Raw genomic sequence first — 27198 nt, forward strand, 5'->3', positions numbered from 1 at the left:
GGGGGCAGGAGTAGGGGGGTACTCCCTGGTTCTGAATGGGACAACTGTGCCCCTGAAGGACCAGTTCACAGCCTGGGGGTCATTTTGGACTCAGAGCTGTCCATGGAGGCGCAGGTCCATTCTGTGTCCAGGGCAGCTGTCTACCAGCTCCATCTGGTACGCAGGATGAGACCCAACCAGCCTGCAGACTGTCACGCCAGAGTGGTGCATGCTCTGATTATCTCCCGCTTGGACTACTGCAATGCACTCTACGTGGGGCTACCTTTGAAGGTGACCCGGAAACTACAACTAATCCAGAATGCGGCAGCTAGACTGGTGACTGGGAGTGGATGCGGAGACCACATAACACTGGTCCTGAAAGACCTACACTGGCTCCCAGTATGTTTCCGAGCACAATTCAAAGTGTTGGTGCTGACCTTGAAAGCCCTAAACTGCCTCGGCCCAGTATACCTGAAGGAGTGTCTCCACCCCCTTCGTTCAGCTCAGGGCCTTCTGGCGGTTCCCTCACTGCGAGAAGCAAGGTTGCAGGGAACCAGGCAGAGGGCCTTCTCGGTGGCGGCGCCCGCCCTGTGGAACACCCTCCCATCAGATGCCAAGGAAATAAACCACTATCTGACTTTTAGAAGACATCTGAAGGCAGCCCTGCTTAGGGAAGTTTTTAATGTTTGATGTTTTATTGTGTTTTTAACACTCTGTTGGGAGTTGCCCAGAGTGGCTGGGGAAACCCAGCCAGATGGTCGGGGTAGACATAATAAATTATTCTAACAATCTGCCCCCACAGAAAGGCCCTTGGGTGCTGGCCTTTCCAGCTGCTCTGTCTCCTGGGGGGCCTGTCGGCTGGCCCAGATCCTCCCCAGGAGCCTCTGGCACTCGGAGTCCTTCCCCCCCCCCCCAGCTCAGGGATGGGGTGCGGCGGAAGCAAGGTCTGTCCAGGGCTCCTTGCAGAGGAGAGCCTTGTGCCCTGGGAGGATGAGGTGGGCAGTCCTTGAGGGGGGCGGCCGCAAGGGGACCCCAGGCCTGGCCAGGCGGCCTCCAAGGCTCCTTCTTGGGCCTGGCCAGGCGGTCCTGGCAAGCCTCCCCTCCAAGGCAGGTCCTGTTGGGGGTCTGCTCGTTTTGTGGGGAGCTCCTTTTCCAGCTCTCAATGGTGATGATGATTTAAAAAAATATATTTATTCCCCGGGCAGAGCCGGGCTCAGGGCGGCTAACACCAGTAAAATTACAGTAAAAACATAATGGGGGGGGGGGGGGACCAATTTAAAATACAGGTTAAAATGCAGTTTAAAATGCAGCCTCATTTTAAAAGTGGCCAATAGATCAAAACCAGAAGGGGAGGGAAACATAAGGGTCAGACTGAGTCCAAACCAAAGGCCAGGTGGAACAGCTCTGTCTTGCAGGCCCTGTGGAAAGATGTCAAGTCCCGCAGGGCCCTGGTCTCTTGGGACAGAGCGTTCCACCAAGTCGGGGCCAGTACTAAAAAGGCCCTGGCCCTAGTTGAGACCAGTCTGACCACCTTGTGACTTGGGACCTCCAGAGTGGTGTCATTTGTGGACCTTAAAGTCCTCCGTGGGGCATGCCAGGTTGGGTGATGCTGAGGAAACATAATTGTTCCAAAGGTCTTGTTGGAAGGAACCCAAAGAGTCACCTGTTCCACCCAAGTTGCGGTGAGAGAATCCTTGATGGGCGGCCATCCATCATAGCATGGAAGGAACTTGATAAAGTCAGGAAAGGAAAGAAAAGAAAAGGAAGCGCACTGAAAATCTCTCTCTCCCTGCCCCTCTGCTTCCTTCCTCCTTCCTCAGGTATCGAATGTCCCCGAGGTGCAAGAAACCTGCCCGGCCTGGTCCAGGAGGGGGAGCCCTTCAGCGAGGAGGCCACTCTCTTCACAAAGGAGCTGGTGCTTCAGCGAGAGGTAGGGGGCCAGGGCTGCGGGGGGGGGGGGCGTTGTCTTCCGGTCGTCTCCTTTCTCCGGTCTTTCTGTGGAGCAGCAGCCGGCCTGGCCAGAGGCTTTGGCTGCCCAGGCTGGGAGGAGTCTGGCTGGTCCGTTGCAAAGAGGTCTTGCCCTCCTTCTGGGCCAGGATCTGTGCAGGCGGGCAACAGTTTCCGAGAGAGAGAGAGAGAGAGGCTGCCAGATGGGATGGCGTGGAGAGTTGTTGTATTTTCTGGCCCGGGCTTGGCAAACGGCGAGTTGCGGCTGCGCAGACTGGGCTCAGCTTAAGGATGTAGCTCTGCGGGGCTCCAGTTGGCTTTGTGGGCAGAGGGACTTGGGCTTACGGGGCCACGAACTCGGGTGCCAGGGGGAGGCGGCACAGGAGCAGCCCCACGACTTGGCTCAGCTGGGTTTTGCTGGGCCTTGGGCTTCCTTTGGGGGGGGGAGGAAGCCTCCTCGCATTTGAGCCCGTGAGGCTGCCTCTGGGTCACTTTGGAGGGGGGCTGGTGGTCCCAGGGACCCCAAAGCCTCCTCCCTTCCCAAAATGTGGTTTTGTGTGTGGTTCTTCAGCACCAGAAAATCCTTGTCTTTTGTGGTGTGACCGCCTTCATCTGCATGTGCGGAAATGAGCATTTGAGGTTGCCAGAGGCCCCCTCCCCAAATAGGCCAAGGTGTTGTTTCAGGATGGGGGGCCTGGACTCAGAACAGGTGGCCTCTTCCAGGCAGGGGGAAGCGGAGGAATTGAGCCAGGGATGAGAGTGGATGGATTTGTGTGTGGCTGTCCTTAGGCAGAGGAAGGCCAGGGTCCCTCCCTCCCTCCCTGATGCCTGCCCCTTCTGCCCCCCACCCCACCAAACACCATAGCCACATGCCACCCTCCCCAAGAAAATGCCCGCCTTGGTTTCATGACCCTGGAACGTTCTTCTCCCGGCTCCAAGCAGGAGAATATTTATGGATCGTTTTTGGCGTTGTTGACCTTCGTTGCCCCTCTTAACGGTTAGCCTGAAATTGGCTTTGGATCAGGGCTAGTTGCTCAGGAACCGCTGGAGCGCCTTGTTGAAACTCTGTACCACCCGAAGCTGCCAGCCTCGGACAGGCTGACCTTTCCCAGCCGTCAGTCACTTGGACGGTTTTGCCTTGCCAGCGGAAAGGTCTCTCCCAGGGCCTTTCTGCGCTTGCCTCGCTCTGCTTGTGCCGGGGCCTGGTTGGGCTGGGCTGCCACTGCCCCCCCTTACACCAGGCGGGGGCTCCCAGCAGGCGGGTTCAAGCCCCGGTCCCTGTCTTTTAGCAGTTGCTCCACTGGACGGACCTTCAGAGATGGTTGTGACCGTGGCTGAAGGACTCGGTTCTCAAGGTGTGCACGACAAGTCGTCTGTACGTGCTTAGAGGCACTCTTCTTTGCTTTGCACCCCTCTCCCGCCATGCCAGGGCTTCACATGCCACTCGTGATGACAGAGGCTTCTCCCTGGTTAGGACACCTGAGCATGCTTTTTAAAAATGAGTGGAGCAAGTCTGTAACCGCCTCTCAGATTTTGGGAAGACTCCAGACGTCTCCTGCTGCGCCTTCTTGTAGCAATGGGAAGGGGCTGGCAGTGTTGAGGGCAGGCGACTTGGGGAAGGTTCTGGAGGGTCTAGATAAATGTTGGGGGTGTGAGTGAGTTGGGGTCTCGGTCAACCAATTCAGACGCAGGCCCACTGCAGAAATGCATCTCCTTTCGCCCCCTCCCCAGCCACTTTCCCGCTTCTTGGGTCGCTGCTAATCTCTTCCCGCAAGGCGTCCTTACCTTGGCAAGGACACAGCGGCTTCTGAGCTGGTGTGGCACGAATCTCGTGCACTTTGCTTGTCGGAAGGACGCAGCGTGCTTTGCAGGCTGCCCCTTCCTCTGGCCCAGCAAAGTGGAAGGAAGGCCCAGCCGTAGTTGGCAAATAGTCAGCCCCTATGGGACGGCCTGTGGGTAAGAGAAGACGTTTCTCCCGGCCGCTGGGACAAAAGCAGCAACAGGAACCTTCTCGCGTGTGGGCACAGAGGAGGCGCAAGCCACGCTCAACATCCTTTCAGCCCTTTGGCCATCTGTGTCCCAAGTTTGGCAAGAAGACAGAAGCTCCGTGGGGTGGGGATTCTGCGGGCAGCGGGGGCCCTGAGCAGACTGTGGGTGGTGCCTGCGCCTGCTTGAGGTGTCAGCGGATGTTGCTCTCCGTCTCCAGGTGTTCACAAGGCCCCCCCTGAAGGGGGTGTCAGCTTGTGGGGGGGCTGATGTAGCAAATAACCTTCGGAAGGGGAGGCGGTTGCCTGATTGAAAAGGGCTCTGATTACGGCGCGTTCACAGCAGCACCGTTTCCAGGCTCCAGCGAAGATTGCACTGCTCTCCTCTAAACGGCACTGGCTGGGAATCGCAAGTGAGGAGATCGCTGCTGCTGCTGCTGCTGCTGCGCTCAGGTCCGTCTCCCTGGGCTTCCTCTTGGAGCATCCGGTCAGGGAAAGCAGGATGTGGAGCTATGTGCCCCTGCCCTGTTTGCCCTGATCCAGCAGCTGCCCCCAGATTCCCCCTCGTTGGCCCGGAAGTTCCCGGCTGATAGCCCCCAAGAAAGCCCTCCTTTGGCTGCCAGAGCCGTTTGCTGACTAATCTGTCAGTGTGGAGATTTGGAGATGGGAGGGGCTCGCCCTCCTGCCTGCCAATATTCCTCCTCTGGTGTAAGACCTGCCCCTCTCTTTTCTCCCTGCCCGGCTGCCGGGTTGTGTTCAGCTGCACGATCGCTGCCGTCTCCCTGACCCGCTGCCTGAGTGCCTGGTCCTGTGCAAGCAGGGACGGGGGTGTGTGTGTGTGTGTTTGTGCTCACCATGCACACCCAGTCTCCTCTCCCTACCCGCCCACCCCCAGTTCCGACCCCCTGCTCGTTAGGAGCATGACCGGCATGTGAAGAACCGCCAACGAGGGTTGCCGTGCTTCCGTGATTGAAACGGGCGCACGGCTCACGCCAGGCGCCTTTGGTGTCATTGTGCTGTGATTCATAATTGCAATGTTGGAGCCAAGATGCCCTCTGCAGCCACCTCGCTGAGCGGCTGCGGAGATGAAATGCTCCCGTTTGGCACGAGCCTCGCTCTTCCTCTGGGGTCGTCTTCAGAGCGCCTGGGCGTTGGTGCCAGGCTTCAGGCCCCTGCCCCCTCCTTGCGCCAGGCGGATTCCCTCCTTCCAGCCTGGCCAAGGCCGTGTGGGTGGCAGGGGTGCAGTTGCTCAGGGTACCCTAGGCAAGCCTCTGCCCAGAATTTGTTTCTTATTTATTCGGTTTTTTATCCGGCCCTTCCTTCCAAAGGAGCCCAGGTCGCCAAATTACAATGGATGAAGAATCTTTGAAAGTATTCCAATGCATAGAGGTGCACGAAAGCAGAAGGGACACTTATACATATCAAAAGCTTCTGGGATATAGAATATGATGAACTTATAAAAAAGGTTTAAATATAATTTTGTGAAAAAATACTTTCCTATTAGGAATAACAGGCACAGGTGTAGCAAAAGAGGGTCAAAAAATATTCCTGTATGCCACAGGCACGGCAAGGACCTTAATTGCCAGAAATTGGAAAAAAAAATTTGTGCCAAGAAAAAAAGGAATGGCAGGATAAATTATTAGATTATACTGAATTGGACGGATTAACAGAGACAATTAGGGGACAACCTAGACAAGAACCAAAGAGAATGGGGGAAATGCAGAGAATACTTTGCCAAACAGTGCCCCCAAATATACACCTGGACTTGTTTCGATTAATTTCTATAGGAGACTTGCTGGTTTTTAAAGTCATAATTAGGAAGAATGGTAATGATCACATATAAAAGAAACAGTACACAAGAATTAAATAAGGAGGCCGTTTACAGGATAAAGGAAGTCTTTTATTTTTATGTTATGTTTTCTTTGTGTAAGGGGATAGGAGTTTAATTTTGATAATTAAATTGTCAATTGCGGTGGGTTTGCTTGTATGTATGAGTTGTTGTGGACTATGTTGTAAATATAATAATAATAATAATAATAATAATATAAAAGCGTTGCAACGCAGATGCAGAGCCTTCTCTGCTTAAAAGGCTAAGGTCTTCTCTGAAAAGGCAACAGAGGCAGCGCTTGTCTAATATTCCAGGGGTGGAAATCTCAAAGGGCAGTGGGGCTGCCCCACACAAGGCTCTATACCCAAGTAGTGTGGAATGGATGGTGGAAGCTGCTGATAGAGGAGACGTTGTCACTTCTGACTGTGGGAATGGGAGACGGGAGAAGAACCGTCGTTCGGATGCTTCCTTACTTTGAAAACTCCTTGCAAAGTAGGAAACTCCCCGGGGTGCTGGTTTACTCACAGCCTGCAGCTCTAAAAGCAATAGCAACTTTAAAAAAGAATTGGGGGGATTATAATTTACTTAGGGGACCATTGTACACAAATCAAAATACAGTTTAGCTGGACTGTGGAAGTGCGCTGTAAAGAAACGAAAAACATGGACAGCTTAGAGAAATGGAAAATGTGGAGAATGTAATGAGAAGTAGTTTCAGAAGAATTGTTTTAAGGACCCGTGCAGGGGCTGGGGGGAGTCACGAGATACAAAGAATCTCATAGATGGATATGGGATATGGTAGAAGTCCCCCCCTTTATTATTTTGGATTTTTTTTTTTTGTAAAAACCAATAAAAAATATTTGTAGAAAAATAAATAATAAATAAAAGCAATAGCAGCTCATGGAGGACCATTGGGAGGTGTCACCCCAGCCTAGAAAGCGGGCAGAGACTCCTCGCAGAAGGAAGGCAGGAGTAGGCGCAGAAGCAGGCCCTTCTCTGCAGACACGGATGGAGTGACACCCCCCCCCCCCGCTTTGGAGCTCCAGGGGGCTGTACAGCCTTGCCACAAAGAGCGTGCTTGCAGATCCGGTGGCTCCTCCATTGCCTTTGATGGATGAAACAGGCGGCGGCTTACTCTGGAGCGCGATGGGGCATGAAATGGGATTATGAACACCCTCAGGAGAGGTGTGTGCAGGCACCCAAGACTGGCGGGGCCTGTCCTGGGTGAGAAAGCGAAGGAGGTGGGTGCAGAGGCCCTGCTTGGAGAGATCTGTCCCTGCCGGCCCAGCGGTGGCGGTGGCAGCAGCAGCAGCAGCAGCAGCAAGGGCTGCTCTCCAGAGTGTCTGAGGAGAGGGGTCCCAACCAAGGAGGTGCCTCTCTCGAATTCGTGGCCAGCGAGAGGTCCTCTGGGGCTTCCAAGCATCTTGGGAGACTCCTGGACACCTTCCGCTAACCAGAGAAAAGCGAGCGCATCCTGGAGAGCCAGTGCTGTGTAGTGGTTAAGAGCGGTGGACTCGTAATCTGGGGAACCAGGTTCGCGTCTCCGCTCCTCCACCTGCAGCTGCTGGGTGACCTTGGGCCAGTCACACTTCTCTGAAGTCTCTCAGCCCCACTCACAGAGTGTTTGTTGTGGGGGAGGAAGGGAAAGGAGAATGTGAGCCGCTTTGAGACTCCTCAGGGTAGTGATAAAGCGGGATATCAAATCCAAACTCTTCTTCTTCTTCTGGATCCACTCTGGGGGGAGAGAGACTCCTGAGACCAGCTGCTTCCACGGGGATGGGGCCTGCCTGCTTCTGCACAGCCCCTATGCGCCACCCCACTGATGGAATCAAAGCTCCGTAGACACACATGGGATTGGGGTGACAGGAGAGGAACAAGAGTCGGTCCAGTAGACCTGAAGGAGCGTCTCCATCCCCATCATTCAGCCTTGACACTGAGGTCCAGCTCTGAGGGCCTTCTGGCGCTTCCCTCCCTGCGAGAAGCCAAGTTAACAGGGAACCAGGCAGAGGGCCTTCTCGGTGGTAGCGCCTTCCCTGTGAAATGCCCTCCTGTCAGATGTCAAAGAGAAAAACAACTACCAAACTTTTAGAAGACATCTGAAGGCAGCCCTGTTTAGGGGAACTTTTAATGTTTAATATACGATTGTATTTTAATATTCTGTTGGAAGCCGCCCAGAGTGGCTGGGGAAACCCAGCCAGATGGGCAGGGTATGAATAATAAATTCTATTCTATTCTATTCTATTCTATTCTATTCTATTCTTCTATTCTATTCTATTCTTCTCTTCTCTTCTCTTCTCTTCTCTTCTATTCTATTCTATAGCAGCCAGCAGTTCTTAGCCCAGGGGAGGCTCTTCTCCTCCACAGGCGTAGGGGGGCCTTTTCCCAGGCCCAGCCCATGCTGCTGAGAGCTACCAACATGAATGATGGACCAAGATGCTCCCTGTGGGGCTGGAGGACCTCCCTCCCTCCCCACTCCAATATACACACACACACTTACTTACTTGTGGGTGTTGTGCATGTGCAACCTCAGCCTGTGCCCTACAGGGAAGGGGGGCATCTTTGGGCCACGCAGTGTAAGGGAGCAGGAGAGGGAGCCAGGTCTGCAGCCTCTCAGGGGAGGTTTGGGGTCGAGGGATTTCCAGAGAGGGCACTGGAGGGATGTGGCATTTGCCCAGAAAGCCAGCTTTGCACCAGGACTCCTCCTGCCTTAGCTGAGGGCGGCAAGCTGCTGCCATGCTTGTGGGAGCTCCCCTTGTGGGCTGACCTTGCGCCCCATATTGGAGCCTCTCGCCTGCCCCTAGACATGCTCACGAATGTCTCCTGGGCTGGCTTCCCAGCCTCCAGTGTGGCTGAGAGATCTGCTGGGGTTTGAGGTTGCGGGAGAGAACAGCGGAAGCGATCCAAGCATCCAGATCAGGGGTGGCCAAACTTGGCCCTCCAGCTGTTTTGGGACTACAACTGCCATCATCCCTAGCTAGCAGGACCAGTGGTCGGGAATGATGGGAATTGTAGTCCCAAAATGGCTGCAGGGCCAAGTTTGGTCCCGTGGCAGCACCACAGGGGTGCCGTTCTCTACTCTGCGCCTGCTGTGCGAAATGCCCTTCCCCGTCCTCCCCTCTCCCTCTTCTGTCTGTCCATCTTGCAGGCCCCATCTCCGCTCTTCTCCTGAGCTCAGCAGAGCCTGCCGGTTCCTCCCTCCCTGCTGCCAGCCTGCCTGCCAAACACAGCCTCTCTCGGGTGGCTCCCTTAATTAATGGCCTCTTTTCCCTCTGGATCCAGCTCTGTGCTAAGGCTTCCGTGACCCACTCAGGGTAGCGGCAGATGCGGAAGAAGTTCTGTCAGGCCTGGAGAGAAAGGGGAGGGGAGCCTGCCTTCAATAATAATAATAATAATAATAATAATAATAATAATAATAATTATACCCTGCCCATCTGGCTGAGTTTCCCCAGCCACTGTGGACAGCTCCCAATCGAGTGTTAAAAACAATACAGCATAAAATATAAAAAAAACTTCCCTAAACAGGGCTGCCTTGAGATGTCTTTTAAAAGTAGGATAGTTGTTCTTCTCTTTGACATCTGGTGGGAGGGCATTCCACAGGGCGGGCGCCACCACCAAGAAGGCCCTCTGCCTGGTTCCCTGTAACCTCAGTTCTCGCAATGAGGGAACCGCCAGAAGGCCCTTGGCGCTGGATCTCAGTGTCCAGGCAGAACGATGGGGGTGGAGACGCTCCTTCAGGTCTACTGGGCTGAGGCCGTTTAGAGCTTTCAAGGTCAGCACCAACATTTTGAATTGTGTTCGGAAACGTACTGGGAGCCAATGCAGATCTCTCAGGACTGGTGTTATGTGGTCTTGGCGGCCCCTCCCAGTCACCAGTCTGGCTACTGCATTCTGGATTAATTGCAGTTTCCGGGTCACCTTTAAAGGTAGCCCCACGTAGAGCGCATTGCAGTAGTCCAAGCGAGAGATAACTAGAGCATGCACCACTCTGGAGAGACAGTCTGCGGGCAGGGAGGGTCTCATCCTGCATCCCAGATGAAGCTGGCAGACAGCCGCCCTGGACACAGAATGGACCTGCGCCTCCATGGACAGCTGTGAGTCCAAAATGACTCCCAGGTTGTGCATCTGGTCCTTCAGGAGCACAGTAGCCTCATTCAGGACCAGGGAATCCCCCACACCATCCCACCCCCTGTCCCCCCAAAACAGTACTTCCCTCTTGTCAGGATTCAACCTCAGTCTGTTATCCGCCATCCATCCTCCCACCGCCTCCTGGCACTCGATGGAGGTTGGGCGGTCCTGCCCATTTGTCGCAAGGGGGCGAGCGAGTCCTGCCCAGGCAGAGCTGTGACGTGATGAGAACGAGCCCCACCTGCCGATCCTCTACCCCTCCTTACCTGTCAGGTCGCCTCCCCTCACCAGCAGCACCTGGGGGGTCTTGAAAGGCTCTGCTGAGAATCCATGTGGCAGCTCCTTCCTGGGGGAACCTTGCTCCGGCTCTCTTCCCCACCAAGGCCACTTTTGCAGGTGGCTCATTGCCTGTGCTTGTGCCACAGCCGCCCATGGGTAGCGCCTGCCCAGCTCCTTCGGCAGCGGCCTGGTACCTTGCTCAGGACACCTGGCAGAGGCTCAACCCGTCCCCTGGGCAGGGCAGGGCAGCGATGCCCGCTGCAGTCCGTTCCTGCTCTCCAGCCCTGCCAGCAGAGCCTCCTGGCTGCGCCTTTAATTGTGATGTATGCACTGGCTTCCCAGGAGCTGTCCCTAATGAATTTCCATCCGCAGCTGCCACCTTGCTGCGCAAGTCTTCAGAGCGCTGCCTCCGGAGCAGGGCAGCCGCTTCCAAGAAGGAAATGTGACTAGCAGTCCATTACAGCTGATGGGATATGGATTTTTGGCTTGGCGGCCACGCCAGCTCCTGGTGCTAAATGGTAATTTTTAGAACAGGGTCATCTCTGTATTTTTAGTCTGAGCTGGAGGCGGGGACCAAGTGCTTAGTGCACACTTTTCCTGCTTCCCTCCTCCCTCTCCGCGCCCCCCTCCCACCCGCCCAGGGGCCAAGGCGACGGAGCTCGAAGGCCGGGGCTTTAATCCTTCAGCAGCTTAAAGCGCTGCAGAGTTCACCCCTGCCTCTTTTCCTTCGGCGCCCAGGGCACATTTAAACGTTTTCTTGTAATAATCTCAGCACTTCAGCCCCTGCCAGGTCAGCAGCTTTGCAACTCTTTTGCTAACTGCTGGGTCCTCCAGGAGTTGGGGAGAAGGGCTGTTTTTCCTTTTGATTATTTATTGTCGGAGTTAAATTTAGGGCCAGGCTGCCCCACGTGACGTTCGGCTGGCTCTCCATTCTTCCCCTATCGCCGTAATGCGTTTACCAAGGCAGGGAGAAGGGCTTACGCGTACATAAAAGAATATGCGTCTTGGAAATATAGCAGGTGAATCACTAAAGCCAGAATGAAGGCGGTTTGTAAAAACAGCAGAAATCCACCGGAATTAGTTTCCAGCGCCGGGTTCCCCCGGGGTGGGAATTTGAATGCTTTGCGGCAGCCGCGGAGTCCTGCCCGGCCCTGGAGCCCCACGATCAAAAGCCCACGAAAGAGACAGGCCGGGAGAAGCAGTGGGGGCACCAGGAGGCATTACGGCTTGCTTCCTGGTGCCAGCCAGGGAGGGGGGCAGAGAGGACTGCAGTGGGCCCCAAAGGGACCCCCTCTCGTACGTGGAGAGCCACCCAGGCGCGTGGCCTTTGGGTGGCCTCCTGCCGTGGCCTGTTCCCTGTCCTCCAGTCGCTGATGCTCCAGACGAGGTGGCCACGATCCGCCCCTCTTGGCCCCGCCCTGCCTGCTGGTTTCTCCCTGTCCTGGTTGCAGGGGGACTTGAGGCAAACCAGGAAGGGCTGTGGGGCAAAAGGTGTTTGCGTAGTTTTGGGGAATCGGCTTCAAGACCATCTTGGGAATGGGCTTAGCAGATGAGACGCCTCGCAGGAGAGGAGTGAGATGGAGTTCCTTTCGTGTTCCAAGGACAAGGTTCTGTCTCTCTGCAGTTAGAGGGACTATGGGATGCCAGGCAGAAAGAGGGAGCTTGTGAGCTTTGAGTCGGCTGGAGAAAAGAATGTTAAGAAGGGTCTCCTGGATCTGGCCAATGGCTCATCTGCTCCAGCGTCTTGTTCTCCCAGTGGCCAATGAGATGCATCTGTGAAATCAGCAAGCAGGATCTGGGCACAAGAGCCACGCTCCTCTCCTGCAGTTTCCAGCAACTGGGACTCACAAGCACCCCTGCTTCCAACTGTGGAGGAAAAGCTTTGCTATCCTGGCTAGGAGCTATCAATAGCCATTTCCTCCTCCATGAATTTGTCCAACCCTCTTTTAGAGCCATCCAAGTTGGTGACCACCTCTGCCTCCTGTAGCAGTGAGTTCCATAGTTTAACTATGCTGCCTGAAGAAGTTTTCCCATTATATTATTATTATTATTATCATCATTATTATTATTATTATTTATTACCTATACCCACAGGTCTCAGGGTGGTTCACAGGATAAACTCACGATATAAAAAACACAAAATACAAAACAAAAACAACCCAATAACAGCCCCCTCAAACACATTTTAAAAGGGCGTTCAAAGGCCTGGCTAAAGAGGGATGTTTTTGCCTGGCACCTAAAGGTGCATAATGAAGGCGCCAGATGAGCCTCTCTGGGGAGAGGATTCCACAGACGAGGAGCCACTGCAGAGAAGGCCCTCTTCTCGGGCTGCCACCCTCCGGACCTCTCAAGGAGGAGGTACATAAAGAAGGGCCTCAGAGGATGATCTCAGGGTCCAGGCAGGTTCATATGGAAAGAGGTGCTCCTTGAGGTACTGGGGTCTTGAGCCGTTTTGAGGAGCCATTATTTTGGCGAGTTCATGCCTGGCATCTTTTGGAGCCCTGCTGGACTGTTGCCCACGTGGGGGCCAGGGGGCAGGGACCACAAGTCGGTCTCCTCCCTGCCCGGCTTCTGCTGGACTAGAGAGGCCAAGGTCTGGCCAGGAGCACAGGCCTTCCTGGTCCCGGCACGTGTGCCCCCCCCAACAGCATCTCCCCCCTCCCGTAGGGCAAATGGCTCCCCCACATTGCCACCCCCCTTGCTTGTCTGCAATTTGTAAAGCGGCGTTGGGAGGTGTAGGGCCAATCAATAGCAATTCACCCTTTTCCCTTTATTGATCAAAGTGACTGGGAGAAAAATAATGGGCAGCGCCTGGTCATTTGTCATAAAATATTGGGCGGTTCTTGTGCTTGAGAAGGGGAGCGGGCCCTTCCCTGGGACTGGGGGCCGGGCGAGGCCCCCGTTTGCCCCAAAGGGCACTTCCATATTAGACGGTCCACGGGGTGAGGATCAGCCAAAGGGTGTTGTCCCCCGACGGTGGCATCCTGGTGTTTGATCTCTTCTGCCATGTGGCTGCTGGGCAGTTTTGGGAGTCGGTTGCGGGCAGCCTGGTCTCCTTGGCTGGCTGCACCACCCCCTTCCTGGTCCCCGTTTCCGAAGGATGACACTGCCAGGATTCCAGGATTGAGTAGGCACATCTTATGCCCTTAGGCACCCTGCGGTGTGTGCGTGGGGGGCTGACTTTTGCGGGCAGAGCGGGCACTGCCCTGCCAACCTCAGTTTCCTTCCAGCCAGCTCCCTGCCTTCTCTCATGCTCAGGGATTGGCAGCCCTGCCTGCCTGCGCCTTAAAGGTAAAGGTAAAGGGACCCCTGACCATTAGGTCCAGTCGTGGCCGACTCTGGGGTTGCGGCCCTCGTCTCGCTTTATTGGCCGAGAGACCCAGCGTACAGCTTCCGGGTCATGTGGCCAGCAGGACTAAGCCACTTCTGGCGAACCAGAGCAGCGCACGGTAACGCCGTTTACCTTCCCGCCAGAGCGGTACCTATTGATCTACTTGCACTTTGACGTGCTTTCGAACTGCTAAGTGGGCAGGAGCAGGGACCGAGCAACGGGAGCTCACCCCATCGCAGGGATTCGAACCGTGGACCTTCTGATCGGCAAGCCCTAGGCTCTGTGGTTTAACCCACAGCGCCACCCGCATCCCTACACCTTAGCCTCCTCGCCTTAGCAGGGAGAAACCAGGATTAGTCAGCTCTGCCTGCCATTGCCTCTGGCGCCACCTGCTGTTGACCTCCCTGCCTCCCATTGTCCTGCAAGGGCCAATGGACCACCATCGCCGAGTGTGGAACTTTTCTCCCATGACTTTCCAACCTTTCTAAAGTAAAACTTTAATTGCATTTTGCTTTTGCACCAAAGTGCCAAGTGCCCAAATGGAAAATAAAATCTGTGAAAGTGTCAAGCGGATGGCATGGTAATAAGCTGCCCTCTGATACTGTTTGCCCCAGGAAGAGCTTCGTGGGGCTGCTGTGGGGAATGTGGCACTAGGCTAAGTGCTGGGTGGGGCCCCCGTTTTTGTCCTGCCCCATGTGGAAAGGGCCAGTGGATAAGGGGATTGGGGAGAAACCTCACGGAAGATTTAGGATTGGAAAGGCAGCTGCTAATGAGGTGGGCGAGGGAAAAATGTGCTCCGTTGCATGTCTCTTTGACAGAAACCAGCAGTCTGGGCTTCGGCTGACGGCTGTAATGAGAGCTCCAGCCAGTTTGGCAACAGTTTGGCTAGAAAGGAGCAGCACAAGGGGGGGCTCTGCAGTACCCCCTACTCTTCCAGAGGCAGCCTTGGGTGCCATGCTATTTGCCAGCTACAAAGCCCAAAAGGCGATAGTCAATTGCAAGGGACCAATAGATCAGGTGCTTCTTTGCAAGTGGTCAAGCATCCAGTCAGGGCAACCCCCCCGATGTCTTGGCATTGTGTGAAGCCTATTAAGCCGCTGCCCTTAAGTGTCTCACTCTTGGTCGTTGTTGTTGTTGTTGTTGTTGTTGTTGTTATTATTATTATTATTATTATTATTATTATTATTATTATATTGAATTTATATACTGCCCTATACCCGGAGGTCTCAGGCAGCAGAGATACTGGAGACACTTTGTTGTTGTTTAGTCATTTAGTCGTGTCCGCCTCTTTGTGACCCCCTGGACCAGAGCACGCCAGGCACTCCTGTCTTCCACTGCCTCCCGCAGTTTGGTCAGACTCATGTTTGTAGCTTTGAGAACACTGTCCCATCATCTCGTCCTCTGTCGTCCCCTTCTCCTTGTGCCCTCCATCTTTCCCAACATCAGGGTCTTTTCCAGGGAGTCTTCTCTTCTCATGAGATGGCCAAAGTCTTGGAGCCTCAGCTTCAGGATCTGTCCTTCCAGTGAGCACTCAGGGCTGATTTCCTTCAGAATGGAGAGGTTTGATCTTCTTGCAGTCCATGGGACTCTCAAGAGTCTCCTCCAGCACCAGAATTCAAAAGCATGGAGGCACTCAGGGCTGTGGAAGTTAAGAGCTTTTAGCAAAAACGCCATTCGTATTTCCCATAAATTAATTGCCTCTCTTAGGGACTCGCAGGAGCCTTCCATCCTAGATGTCGCTTGGGAACAACAAGGGCTGGCACTACCCCAGGGTGGGGGGGTGGCTCTTGGAACTGATGCTTTGTAGGGCACAGGCCTGGATAACACCCCCCCACACACACACACCCCAGAATTGGTTTGGCTTCTTGCACCAATTGCTTGGCTCAGGTAACTAGGGAAGGCAAGGTCCTCTGGCTCCAGCCAAACCCAGGAGCTGTTCTTGGGGAGGCAGCTGCTGGGGGGGGGGGGGCGATATGCGAGGAGGGGGTGGCCAACTTCCCCGGGAAGTGCGTTAGGACAGTCCGGACAAGCGGGAGGGGGGTGGACAGATGCTGGCTTGGCCTTTCTCCCCCCTCCCCACCTCTGCCTTAGAGACACGTTGATGGTGGTGGCTGGTGTGGAGGAGGCACAGATCCGTCTGGCGCAGGCAGGCTGTCGTGTGATGACTGACACTTTCATGGAAAGCCTGCAAGTCGGGCTCCTTCCTCCTCCACCGCCCGGCACCCGCAAGAAGTCTCCAAGAATTGTTGGGCTGTGGACGGTCCACCTTTCGTAGGAACATGAGAAGAGCCTTCAGCTGGATCAGGCCCCCGCGGACCACCTGGTCCAGCATCCTGTTCTCACAGGGGCCAACCGGATGCCCCAGCAGGAAGCCGGGATGCAAGACCTGAGCCCCCTCCCCTCCTTGCTTCCTCCAGCCGTGGAGGCAGAGGAAAGCTCTCAGGGCTTGTATCCATCAACAGCCTTTGTGAATTTGTTTGAAGCCTTCTCCGTTGGTGGCCATCCTCTCCCGAAGCTTCCCTGCTGGGTAGGAGCCTCTAGAGCAGTGTTTCCCAACCTTGGGCCTCCAGCTGTTTTTGGACTACAACTCCCATCAACCTTAGCTAGCAAGACCAGTGGTCAGGGATGATGGGAATTGTAGTCCGAAAACAGCTGGAGGCCCAAGGTTGGGAAACACTGCTCTAGACCGTGGGTAGGCAACCTAAGGCCCGGGGCCGGATCCAGCCCAATCGTCTTCTCAATCCGGCCTGCGGACGGTCCAGGAATCAGTTTGTTTTTACCTGAGTAGAATGTGTGCTTTTGTTTAAAATGCATCTCTGGGTTATTTGTGGGGCATAGGAATTTGTTCATTTTCCCCCCAAAGTATAGTCCGGCCCCCCACAAGGTCTGAGGGACAGTGGACCAGCCCCCTGCTGAAAAAGTTTGCTGACCCCTGGTCTAGTCTGAGTCACCTCACAGAGATGCGATAGAGGTCCTCCTTTCTCCTTCCACTAAGGAGCACAGAGGAAGCCCTCAGCGGGGGCTGCCCCAAAGCCATGGGGCTTCCGTGTCCCGGGCATCCCTCGGGTGAGAAATTGCAGAGGAGAGCTGGCATGGATCACTCCCATCAGCTCTCTTCTCTCTCCCTTGAACGCCGTGGCACTCGCCAGCCATCACGGTGCATTAATAGGTTTGTCATCTCCTTGAGAGTGTGCTGGCTCCGCCGTATCATAACCTGCCAACTCCCCCCGCCCCAAATAAAACCCAGTTGCTAAGGGGATTATCCGAGCGGCCATCTGAATTAGATCCTTTTGCCACCCAGCGAAAAGGCAGGCGAGGTGGCCTGGCTGGGCTGAGATGACGTGGTCAGTTGGGCAGAGACCAAGCGCCCTCCCCAGCCCCACTCCTGGGCAGCGAGGGAGGGGCTCCGTATCCTTGAGGAGGAAAGCTCCAAGCGCAGCATCCTTCATCCTGAGTTTGCTCAAGGCTTGCGTGAAGAGGAGGGGATCTCTGCGAGGCCAGAAAGTAACAGCAGCAGCACCCGGGTCTCCGTAATTTGCCCTTCTCTGCGTTGGCTCTGTGCCCTTTCCTTACCCTCAGAGGCCACTCTTAAGAAAGGTCCCTTCCTCTTCAGTATAGCAGCTGGTTTTGCAGCTGGATTTGGGAAGATGAGGTGAGGGGCCTCCTCTTTCTTCAGTTCAGCTGCTTCTGCTTCTTCAACACCGTCAGCTTTGGGGTTGTCTCTGAAATACTTTTCTGCTGCATCTTTTGTAATAATCCATTATTATTATTATTATTATTATTATTATTATTATTATTATTATTTAGTTCTCCATTGTATCCATAGTTCTTGTTACAAGTGTTATTTAAGCCCCGCTAACGATTTGAGCTGCTTACAGTGGTCTCCAAGGTAAACTATAAATTTCTCCCATTCCTTATGGAAATTTTGATCTTCCTGCTTTCTGACCTTTCCAGTCATTTTTGCCATTTCGGCATAATCCATCAGCTTCGTCTGCCATTCTTCTCTGGTCAGGACCTTGTCTTCCTTCCGTCTTTGGGCTAAAAGCATCCGTGCAGCTGTCGTTGCACGCAGAACAGTCTTTTCTGCTCCCTTGGTAGTTTTGCACCTAGAATTCCTAATAGAAAAGCTTCTGGTTTTTTTTTTTTAACAAAGGTTATTTTGAACATTTTAGAAATGCATTATATATCATTTCCCAGAATTCTTTTACCACCTTGCACCGCATAGGATAAAAGGTTCCTGTCTCTGAAATTCTTTCCACACAGCCAGTAGGAGCTGCTGTCCTCCCTCCTGGCCCCAAACTTGTGCCCCATTCAGACATTCGAGGGTGTCCTGTTCACTGTCTTACCACCCAGGCAGGCCAAATGCAGAGAGAAGAAAGGAAGGTGCCTTTCCACACCAGGCTCTTCAGCACGGAGGCAACTTCGCTTTCTCGTTGTCGTGGAACTAGGTCATCGAATCGTAGAGCTGTAGCGTCGGGTGGTTCACCCGAGGGTCCTCTAGTCCAGCCCCCTGCAATGCAGGAATCTCAACTCAAGCCTCCCTGACAGATGGCCATCCAGCCTCTGCTTAAGAACCTCCAAGGAACGAGAGCTCACTGCCTTCCGAGGGAGTCTGCTCCAGTTGTTTAGTCAAACTCTCCTTTCTTGTAACTTGAAGCTGCTGGTTTGGAAACTGGCTTGCCCCATCTTCCGTGGGGCAGCCTTCGAGATGCCCAGCTGCTCTCCTCTGCCCTGCCCTTCCAAGTCTACCTGTTTCCTTTTCTCTAGGCTGAATGCCATCCCCCCCCACCTCACCGTTTCTTCAGTGAGGCCCTGCCCCACACGTGGAGACGGTGCACAGACGGAACCACTCTCAATTTCCTCCAGCTGAGTGTCCGTGGAATGTCGATTTTCCGCTTGCGAGATTGCGATTGGCTGAGGCGCAGTTTAAGGGATGCTCTGCGTTAATTGAAGAGGCGGAAGCGGAGGAGCTCCCTCCCCAAACCGGGGTGGATGGGGCACTGCTTGGCTCTGCATTGCGCAAAGGACGATTTCAGCTAACCTCACCTCCTAGTTTTTGGGGGGCTTCGCTGAGTTTGGGGGTGGGGGGCTTGATGGGGAAACTAGGCAGCTTTTACAGCTGTTGGTTTGGGGTAGAAGGTAGGCTCTTTGCTCCACTGATTGGCAGGAGGGGCATGCCAGGTGGGCAAAAGTACTTGGCACAGAGTTTTCCTAGGGTCTGTTGCTGCCTGCCCAGAGGGGTTGGCAGGGTGGTGTGGGGAACAGGAGGAGTTGGTGACACCCAGCCATGTTCCATCGCAGTCCATAAGAGCCATACGTTCTACGTTCAGAGTGCAAGAAGAGCCTGGCTTCTGGATCAGGCCTCAAGCAGCCCATCTAGTCCGGTATCCTGTTCTCACGGAGGCCAACCAGAAGCCCACAAGCAGGGCATGTTCCTGGTACCTGCCACCCACCAGTGCAGCTCCGATCTTTTCCAGGAGTGCCGTGTGAGCCATTTCGAGAGCAGCTTGTTGAGAATGACTCCTAGTGGCTGGAGCTCAGCATTTCTGTCTGTCTGTCTCTCTTCCTTCTCTCTCTCACTGGCTGCGTGTGTGCGCACGCAGAGAAGGATTAATACGAAAAGTGTGTGTTTGTGTGTGTAAATGTCATCTGGGTAGCTTATTCACGCTCTCGCTCTCTCTCTCTCACACACACACACACAAAGTTTCAGCTTGTGGAGTTGGGCTCCATCACTCAGTAGCCACTTCAAACCCCCACGAAGGATCGAAAACCTTCTGGCTTGTGCCATTCCCAGGCAGGTGACTTCACACCTGGGTGGCCAGATTTTAATGCCTGCTGCCTGTGTGATAATAGAATGCTGGACTAGAAGTCACACCTGGCAGAGCTGGACCCAGGCTTTCCACTCCACCTGCTGCCCACCTGGCAGCTTCCTTGCTGAGCCTGTCCAGGCCCCAAGTTCCCTGGACCATGGCGGTGACGGACTCACTGCCTTACCTGTCCTGCTTTGCTCCTTTTTTCCTGGTTGCTGCCATTGAGCCTGGTAGATTTCAGAGGAGGGTGTCCCCTTCTCCCCCTCTGGCTCTTTCCTTGGGAAGCCAGGGAGACCCCCTCCCCTCTCTCTGTTCCCTCGCTGGCGGAGCTGCCACTCGCCCATCAGCGCTGGGGGGAACAGGAGGAGGAGGAGGAGGAGGAAGGCGGGCGCTCTGGCACTTGGGATATTCATTCTCCCTCTTACATAATCACTTATCCACAGCTGACCAACTCTCGGCCCAGGCCCAGCCGTCCTGCTTTCCGCTGGGGTCCTGCCGCAGCAGCAGCAGCAGGAGGAGGCGGCAGCAGCAGCAGCCTTTGTTTCCAGCCTCCTTGCTGTTTGTGGTGCTGGCATCGCAGGGGATGATTCATCCGCGTGGGCGAGCAGAGGTGGTGCTGAGGAGGAGGAGGAGCAGGAGGAGACTCCTTCCGTGGCTCCGTGGCCACCCTGGAGCGGGTCTTGGGGTGCTCCCTCTGCAGCCGGGACCAGTGCCTCGCCTTGCCGGAAGCAGGCAGGGCCACCTGTGCTCTCCCCGCAAATCTCCCTGCGCTGGCAGAGGGGGGCTTGGGGAAGAATCGCGGCTCCTCACTCTAGCAGTGCCAGGAGCATAACTGAAGGAGCGGAGAGGACTCTACTAGGGCTACTAACCATGTTGGAAAGGCTCTGTCTCTGCAGCCGGAAACAGAGAGGTTTCTGAATCCCAGTTGCTGGAAATCACAGGAATAATTATTATTATTATTATTATTATTATTATTATTATTATTATTATTATTATTATTTATACCCCACCCATCTGGCTGGGTTTCCCCAGCCACTCGGCGGCTTCCAACAAAGTATTAAAATACAGTAGTCTGTCAAACATTAAAAGCGTCCATAAAGAGGGCTGTGTTCAGGTGTCTTCTAAAAGGAGGGGAGAGTTGTTATCGTGCTCAGGTCTTGCTTGCGAGTTTCCCATTTGGGGCATCCGGTTGGCCCCTGTGAGAACAGGACGCTGGACTGGGTGGGCCTGATCCAGCCAGGCTCTTCTCATGCCCTTACATTTTGAAATTACAAGCCCTGGTTGAAGGGTCCCAACACTGCCTTCTGACCCTGCGACTCCCAGTCCCAAGGCTTGGCTTTCTGCATTTTCTCCGGTTTCCCCAATTGGGGTGCCAGTGGCAACATTTGGGCAGTGGAGGGGGTCCTGAAATGGACTTGGGGGGGGCTTTCTGTGGTCTCGGCAGGAGCAATTCTCCAGGCAGAACTTGGCCTCCGTTGAGAAGGTTGAGGGCAGGGAGAGACCTTGGATATCCAGGGGCCCAGCAGTGCTCTGCCCACTCTGCAACTGGCGCTGGGGGGCACCCTGCCTCTGTCAGTGGGGGCAGCTTATAGTCACTGTTCTAGTCATGGGCAGGAAAGCACAGCTTGCACACACACGCTGCCCGGGTGTATTGAATGAGGAAGGGGAGGCCAAGAACTTTTTCACTCTTTGTCCACGTTGCAGGGCCTGACAGATAGCCATGGAATTGGAAGGGATCCGGGAGCTCACCCAGTCCCCCCGTCCCCAGGCAGAATCTGCAATGCAGGATGTGACTGCTGGGTCTCTGTCAGGTGTCTGTCCAGCCCCAGGGAAGAAGAAGAGGCCTCTTCTGCTCTCCCCAACTCAGTCTGACCCACTTTCCGGCAGCTCTGGGCCCTGGAAACTCCCCCCTCCTCTTTAGCTGCAGCCCTGCTCCCGGGCCACCAGCCTGGTCCACCCCCTGCAAGACAGACAGGCAGACTGCCAGGCCTGGAGATGTTTGGAGAGCCCTCTCGTGTTCCTCTTGACCCTTCTCTAAACTTGCCCACCTCTTTCAACCAGGCCTCTTAGGACCCTTCAGCACCCTCCTGGCCCCCCTGCTCTGGATAGCGCACCACGTGATCCTTCCTCAAATGCCATGGCCTGCCCAGAGGAGAGTGGCACCATTGGTGCCCTGGGCACTGGGCTCCCACTAAAGAGCCGTCTTGGCTCTTTTTTGCCTCTGCATTGCACGGCCAGCTGATGTTCCGCTTGTGATCCACTAGGGCAGGAGGGCCCAGATCACCAGGATCTCCTGCTTCAGTGGCCCAGGAGGTCTCTTGCTGGTCTGGAAGCCTTTGGCCCAATCAGTTATTTGCCTTTTCTGCTCTCTCTTCCCTGCGCGCCTCCAGGGATTGGCCCCCTTTCCTCGCGTGGGCCATGCCCGTTCTCTTCCTTCCCTCGGCTCTGAGCTGGCCCTGTTCTCGGTCTCCTTCGAGCAGGTGCTGGACCCCAAGGAAAGGCAGCTTTCCTGCAGAGAAAGAGGCTGTGTGTTTCCAGCAGGATCAGGACCCGGAAGGATCCCCTCCGGCTTGCAGGCTTCCTGTTGAGGCACCCGGCTGGCCACTCAGCCTTGGGGAAGCAGGACTGCAGTGGGGCGCGACCTGGACCCCGGTAGCTGTGGGGAGTGGGGCAGGCGTTGTGCCTGAGCCCCGAAGGTCAGCGCTGGGCCCCGCTGCCAGAGCAGCTCCCGGCTGCCACTCTCCCATCTCCCTGCCGCCTGTTTCCTCCCAGGGAATCTCTGCCTTGTTTTGATCCCAACGTCTCCTGACGTTTCACCCATCAATGGAGCCGGAGCTCAGCTAAGTCCTCATCAGCAAAAAGCAGCAGTGAGTTCAGCTGCGGGGGGGGGGGGGGGCTTGCTTCATTTCACGTTGTTTTCGTCGCTCCGCCCCCCGCCGCCCCCAGGGCCCTATGCCTCCCCCGTTCTCCACTGGGGGGTGAGTTAACTTGGACTTTTCAAGAGCAAAGGAGAGCCCTCCCCACGCCCCGAGCGCTGGGGGGTGTGCCCTCTGAGCGTTTCCTGCCTCCTGACCCTTCCCCTTTCATCAGCATCTGTGGCAGCTCTGTGCCTTAGGAGGTGGCGGTGGTGAGATTATATATATATAAATATATATAACAACACACACACACGTTTGAGTCCAGCTGCTGCTGCTGCTGCTGCCGCCGCCGTTGTGGGGAGAGGGAATGCAAACAGCAAGCACCAATGAAGTTTTCCTTGTGCTTCTCTGAGCGCAGCTAGCCAAGGGCCCCACATGCTGCGCTTTAGCCCTGGGGAGCCCAGAAGGCTCCCCTCTCCTCTTGCCTCCCCACCACCCAGTCAAAACCTCAAAGGGCAGCTGTGCAGCACCCTTGGGGGGGAGAGCAGTGGGGATCCGGGAGGGGGTGCAGAGGCGATGTCCTCCACCAAGTGCCTTCCTTCTGGTTCCTGCTCCCCTCCTCTCTCTGCCACCCTGGCTGAAGTGAAACCACAGCGTGGCAAGGGCTGCTGCTGCCTTGCCATGCGCAAGGAGCCCCCTTCTCTGCCTGCCAAGACTGGCACGGGCAGGATGAAGGCTGAAACAAAGTCCTGCCTGCAGAATAAAGAGGGGCCAATTTCTGGTGGGCTTAAGGGGTGGGGACTACCCCCTGCCTCCGCCTTGGATTCCTCACCCACATTTTCCGGTGCCACCTGGTTTATGCTGTTGAGCCGCCCGTTCGTCGGCCGACCGCCCACCCCGCCGGAGAGGCAATGGGTGCTGAGAGGAGATGGGGAGCTCGCTTGGAGCCCCAAAGCTTCTTCTCATTTCCTTAGCCTGGGGGGGGGAGGAGCTGGAATTTTACTTTGAAAACATTTTCTCCCAGCTCTGGCAGCTGACTCACTCAGCAGGTAAAACGACAGGCATGCCTGTGACTAACTCAGCGCTGGTGGGGTGGGGGCAGGAAGGGGGGGACAGGCTCAGCACCCTCTGCCGAAATCGGATCAGGAACCGAGGGGAGATGGGTGCTGCTCTCCTCCTGAGCCCTGGCCCCTCATAAAGGCAGCTATGGAGCCACAGCTGTACAGGCTCCATGACTGCACAGACCCTGCAGATCTGGGGCCTGCTTTCCTCCGTCCGGCGCTTGTTTGCAGAGTGCCTATTTAAGAGCCCCCTTAACTGTCTTGCGGGGCTGCATCTCTGCCCCCCGCCCCCATTGTCCATCTGAAAAGGTAAAAAAGGACAAGGCCAATTTGGCTCTGCCTTCGGCCTCTGAAAAGTGCCTCCTCAAGCAGTAGCCCAGTTTCTCTGCTAACTCAAGCTGGAATTTTTGACCTGTATAGTTTATGCAAATGGGGCAGATTTTCACATATTGCTTATTTTGCATAATGTCCTCTGCTTCTGCCAGTCAGAGAGAGAACTGTTAAGGGCTCAGCCTTTTCCTGAAGCCTCTCTGCCCACCGGGATCCCTCATCACCCCCCCCACCCCCCGCACTCTCAGAAGCCACCCTTGGCAGCCTGGAGGGCGCAAGGGCGGAGGCATTGAGAGAGGACTGAGCTGGGCACCGTGCATGGCACTGGGGGCTGCTGTCCTGCCGTGTGGCCCCACAAAGAAGCTCCTGTCTGGGGCCCAAAGGGTCTTCCAGCTGCAGACAAGAGGAATGGAGACACAGCTTGCAGTTCCTTTCTTTCCAGAAGCCCAGGCCCAGGAATGGGGCACGGCAGGGGTGTCAGCCACAGCAGGGAAGGCCCTGCCTCGGGGCCGGCACATGCGCCTCTCCAGGAACCTGCTTGCAGAAAGGAGCAGCCTTTGCCCATGCACACATGCGCCCCCCCCCCCGACTGCCAAAATGCCTCCCCTCTGCGCTCCGCTGAAGCCAAGCAGCTGGTGCTTTGCCTCCTGCTCTCAAAAAGGGCTGCCTTCTTTTGCAGGAGCCAAGCCTCAGCTTCTACGGACACAGGTTGGGAGTGGGGAGGAGCGTGGCCAGCCCTCCCTGCCCCAGAGAGGCTGTAACTCTGGGGCTGAGCCCTTCCTTGGAATGCAAAGGGTCCCGACTTCCCGTTTTATTGCAGGCAGAGACGGGTGCGCTTTTGAGCTCTTGTGAGCTTGAGCGGTCACTGGATAGATATTGGGGCTACACAAGGGCTATGCGACCCCTAAAAAAAGCTCAGAGGGTGACTGTGAGCTAGGAAGAAACCTGCAGTGCCGGAGGAGAGATCCTTGCATCCCCAGAGTTGCAGCCCCTCCCCCCCCCCTCTCTCTCTCTCTCTCTCTCTCTCTCTCTCCATCTCTTCCCTGGAGAGCGGCTGCTGCTGGTCTGCTAGGATATTGGGGGTGGCAGCTCCCCGCCTGCCTGGTCTTGCTTGGGTCCTGCTACACTCGTTGGCCTGAGCCAGGGGGAGACGCGGCTGGGAGTCCCTGGGAGGGAGACCACCTCTAGCTCCACCGGGATCTCTCGAGATCTGTTCAGAGCCTCCCCTCCCAATTTTCATCCCATGCCAAGAAATGTCAGGCTCTGCCTCTGGTGTCTGTTATGCAAATGCCGGTAGATGCTGACTTGGCATCCTTCGGCTGGGGGGGGGGCGGCGGAAGCCGCTGAACCACCACCGTCCGGCCCTGGCATTTCCCTGCCCCCCCCCAGCCCTGCTGTGGCTTCAGCAAGATGGCCATGCATTTGCCACCCCACACATTCTCGGAAGCCGAGGTTTGAGGATGTTCTTAGACCCCGGACTGAGGCAAGCCTGTTTTGCAGCAGATGTTCTGTGGCAGAGAGTGGGATCCAGGGAGAGGCCAGGATGGCAAACGGCAGGTATACCAGCTGCGGGGGGAAAGCTTTTGCCAGCTTCCTCTGCCTCTCCCACACCGCCTGCAAAACCTGAAGGAAGGCTGGCTTGAAAACAAACGGGCCTGGTTTTTGTTTTAGATTAGGTGGGGGAGAGTCTGGCCTCTCTTGTCCGTCTCTGCTGTCCTAGTTCTCCTGTGCTCCTGCATCCTGCCCGCCTTGGCCAACCTGCCAGCGCTCCTACGGGCAGGCCTCATCCCACTCAGTTGCAATTCCTGCATTGCAGGGGGCTGGACTAAATGACCGCTTGGGTCCCTTCTAACGTGACCATTCTGTGAGACTGTGGACCCCATATCCTAGCTGGGCCTGCCAGGGGCTCTGGCGCTCTCCCGTCCTGGGCCTGCTCTGTGGCAAAGGAGTCGGGCAAAGGAGCCCTTGCAGCGTTCTGGGGAGCGAAAGGGGCCTGGCGCTAATTAGTAACTCATTAGCACTGTACTCTGTTTTGAAAGAGAAATGTGCAAGCTCATTACTTAGAGGCTTGGTCTTTTAGCAGCTAGCATGTGAAACAGTGAGTTGGTTAGCATCCGCGTATTAATATTTATATTGCTACTAATTAAAGTGCCGTGTTACGTCGACAGGGCTATGGAAGTAATGAATAGGGTGGGTTTATTGCTCGCCCTCTCAGAACGATACCGTGAGAGTGGGTGGCGTTTCCGGGTCACACACGGGTCTTCTCCGTGGCTGCAAATGGGCACCCAGGAATTGTTTGGGATTTTGCAGATACAGGGAATTGCTAGCCGGAGACCATGACTGTCAGAAAAGCCCTCCAGCTGGATCAACCCAATGGCTCATCTGGTCAGTGGTCAAGCAGATGCCCCTGGGGAGCCCACAAGCAGCCCTCTCCCCTCCGGTGTTTCCTGCAGAAGCCGGTGGGCTCCAACCGGGAATCCCTCCAGAGCCCTCTCCTCCTCCTCCATGAATTGGTCCAATCCTCTCTTAAAGCCACCCAGGTTGGTGGCCATCCCTGCCTCCTGGATTTCATAGTTGAGCCTCCCAACGTTCAGCTTGCTTGGTCTAGCATTTCCCCTCCATTTTCCTCCTCTTTCATAGTTTCTCCCTTGGAGGGGACCCTGAGGGTCCTCTTCTAGCCCAACCCCATGCAAGGCAGGATCTCAGCTGAACCCTCCCTGCCGGTTGGCCCTCCAGCCTCTGCCTAAGAACCTCCAAGGAAGGAGAGTCCTCTTTTTGCCTCCCGGCTTGTTCCTTCATCCTCGCTCTTCCTAGTTGCTGCTTGTGGAGGGAGAAATGTTCAGATCCACCCAGGTGGGCGCAAGGGAGCCTGTGGTTGGACCCTGAGCTTGGCGCATCCCCTTCGTTTGAGTAGACCGGGGGTCGCCATTTTGTGTCCTTGCAGGAGAACAATTGAATTTGGCCCCAAGAGCCCTGAGGGGCTCCGTTACTTCGCATGCGCCTGTTTCTGCAGGATTTACCAGATCCCACCAACACATCTTCATCGTTTGACCTCGGCTGCCTTTGGCCTTCTTAGGCCTGCTTTCTCTCTCCAGGCAGCGCATTCGTTCCAGTTTGGAGGGATCCTTTCGGAGTTCCTGGAAATCCCTTTTTGCTTTAACTGCATGAACAATTTGATATAATCCGCTCCCTTGGCTGCCTCAGGGCTCAGCCTGAACTCCAGAGGGTTTAGGAAGGAGTTAAAATGCACAGGCCCCGATCCCGGGGAGACCCCACTTGCCATGAAGCCAGGCTTTTTCGGAGGCCTTTCTACTTTTCTCCACCTTGTGCCCAAGAAGCTGCAGCCTCCAGGAGGAGGAAGAGGAGGAGGAGGAGGCGGCAGAGGTCGGCAGGTTCTGTGGCCTGTGGCGCAGTTGTGTGAATGGCTCCATCCAGTGCGACTCGCGTCACTTGGACCCCTTGAACTGAGAAGCTTTTGTTTCCAAAGGCTGCTCTCTGGGCTGGTACCATGGCAACAAAATTAAGAAGTTCAAAAAGAGAGTTGTTAGAAGGGGGGGACGCTGGTTCTCCAGGCCCCTTGGTCTCACTCAGGCTGCAGGAACCCATTCTTTGCTTCCAAGTCAAAATCTGAGAAGGTCCGGTTTTTGGCTCGGAGTGAGTCTTGCCGC

The 27198-nt window shown here is 55.4% G+C and overlaps 1 protein-coding gene across 1 annotated transcript in view; it reads left to right on the plus strand.

Moving 5' to 3' along the window:
* Positions 1-27198, plus strand: part of SND1 (staphylococcal nuclease and tudor domain containing 1) — a 237003-nt gene that overhangs the window by 170692 nt on the left and 39113 nt on the right. The window contains exon 16 of the mRNA XM_053407017.1: positions 1800-1909. Within this exon, the coding sequence (XP_053262992.1) occupies positions 1800-1909 (110 nt within the window). The remainder of the gene's footprint in view (positions 1-1799; positions 1910-27198) is intronic.

Source organism: Podarcis raffonei, chromosome 10, assembly GCF_027172205.1.
Source record: "Podarcis raffonei isolate rPodRaf1 chromosome 10, rPodRaf1.pri, whole genome shotgun sequence".
Taxonomy (NCBI): Eukaryota; Metazoa; Chordata; class Lepidosauria; order Squamata; family Lacertidae; genus Podarcis; species Podarcis raffonei.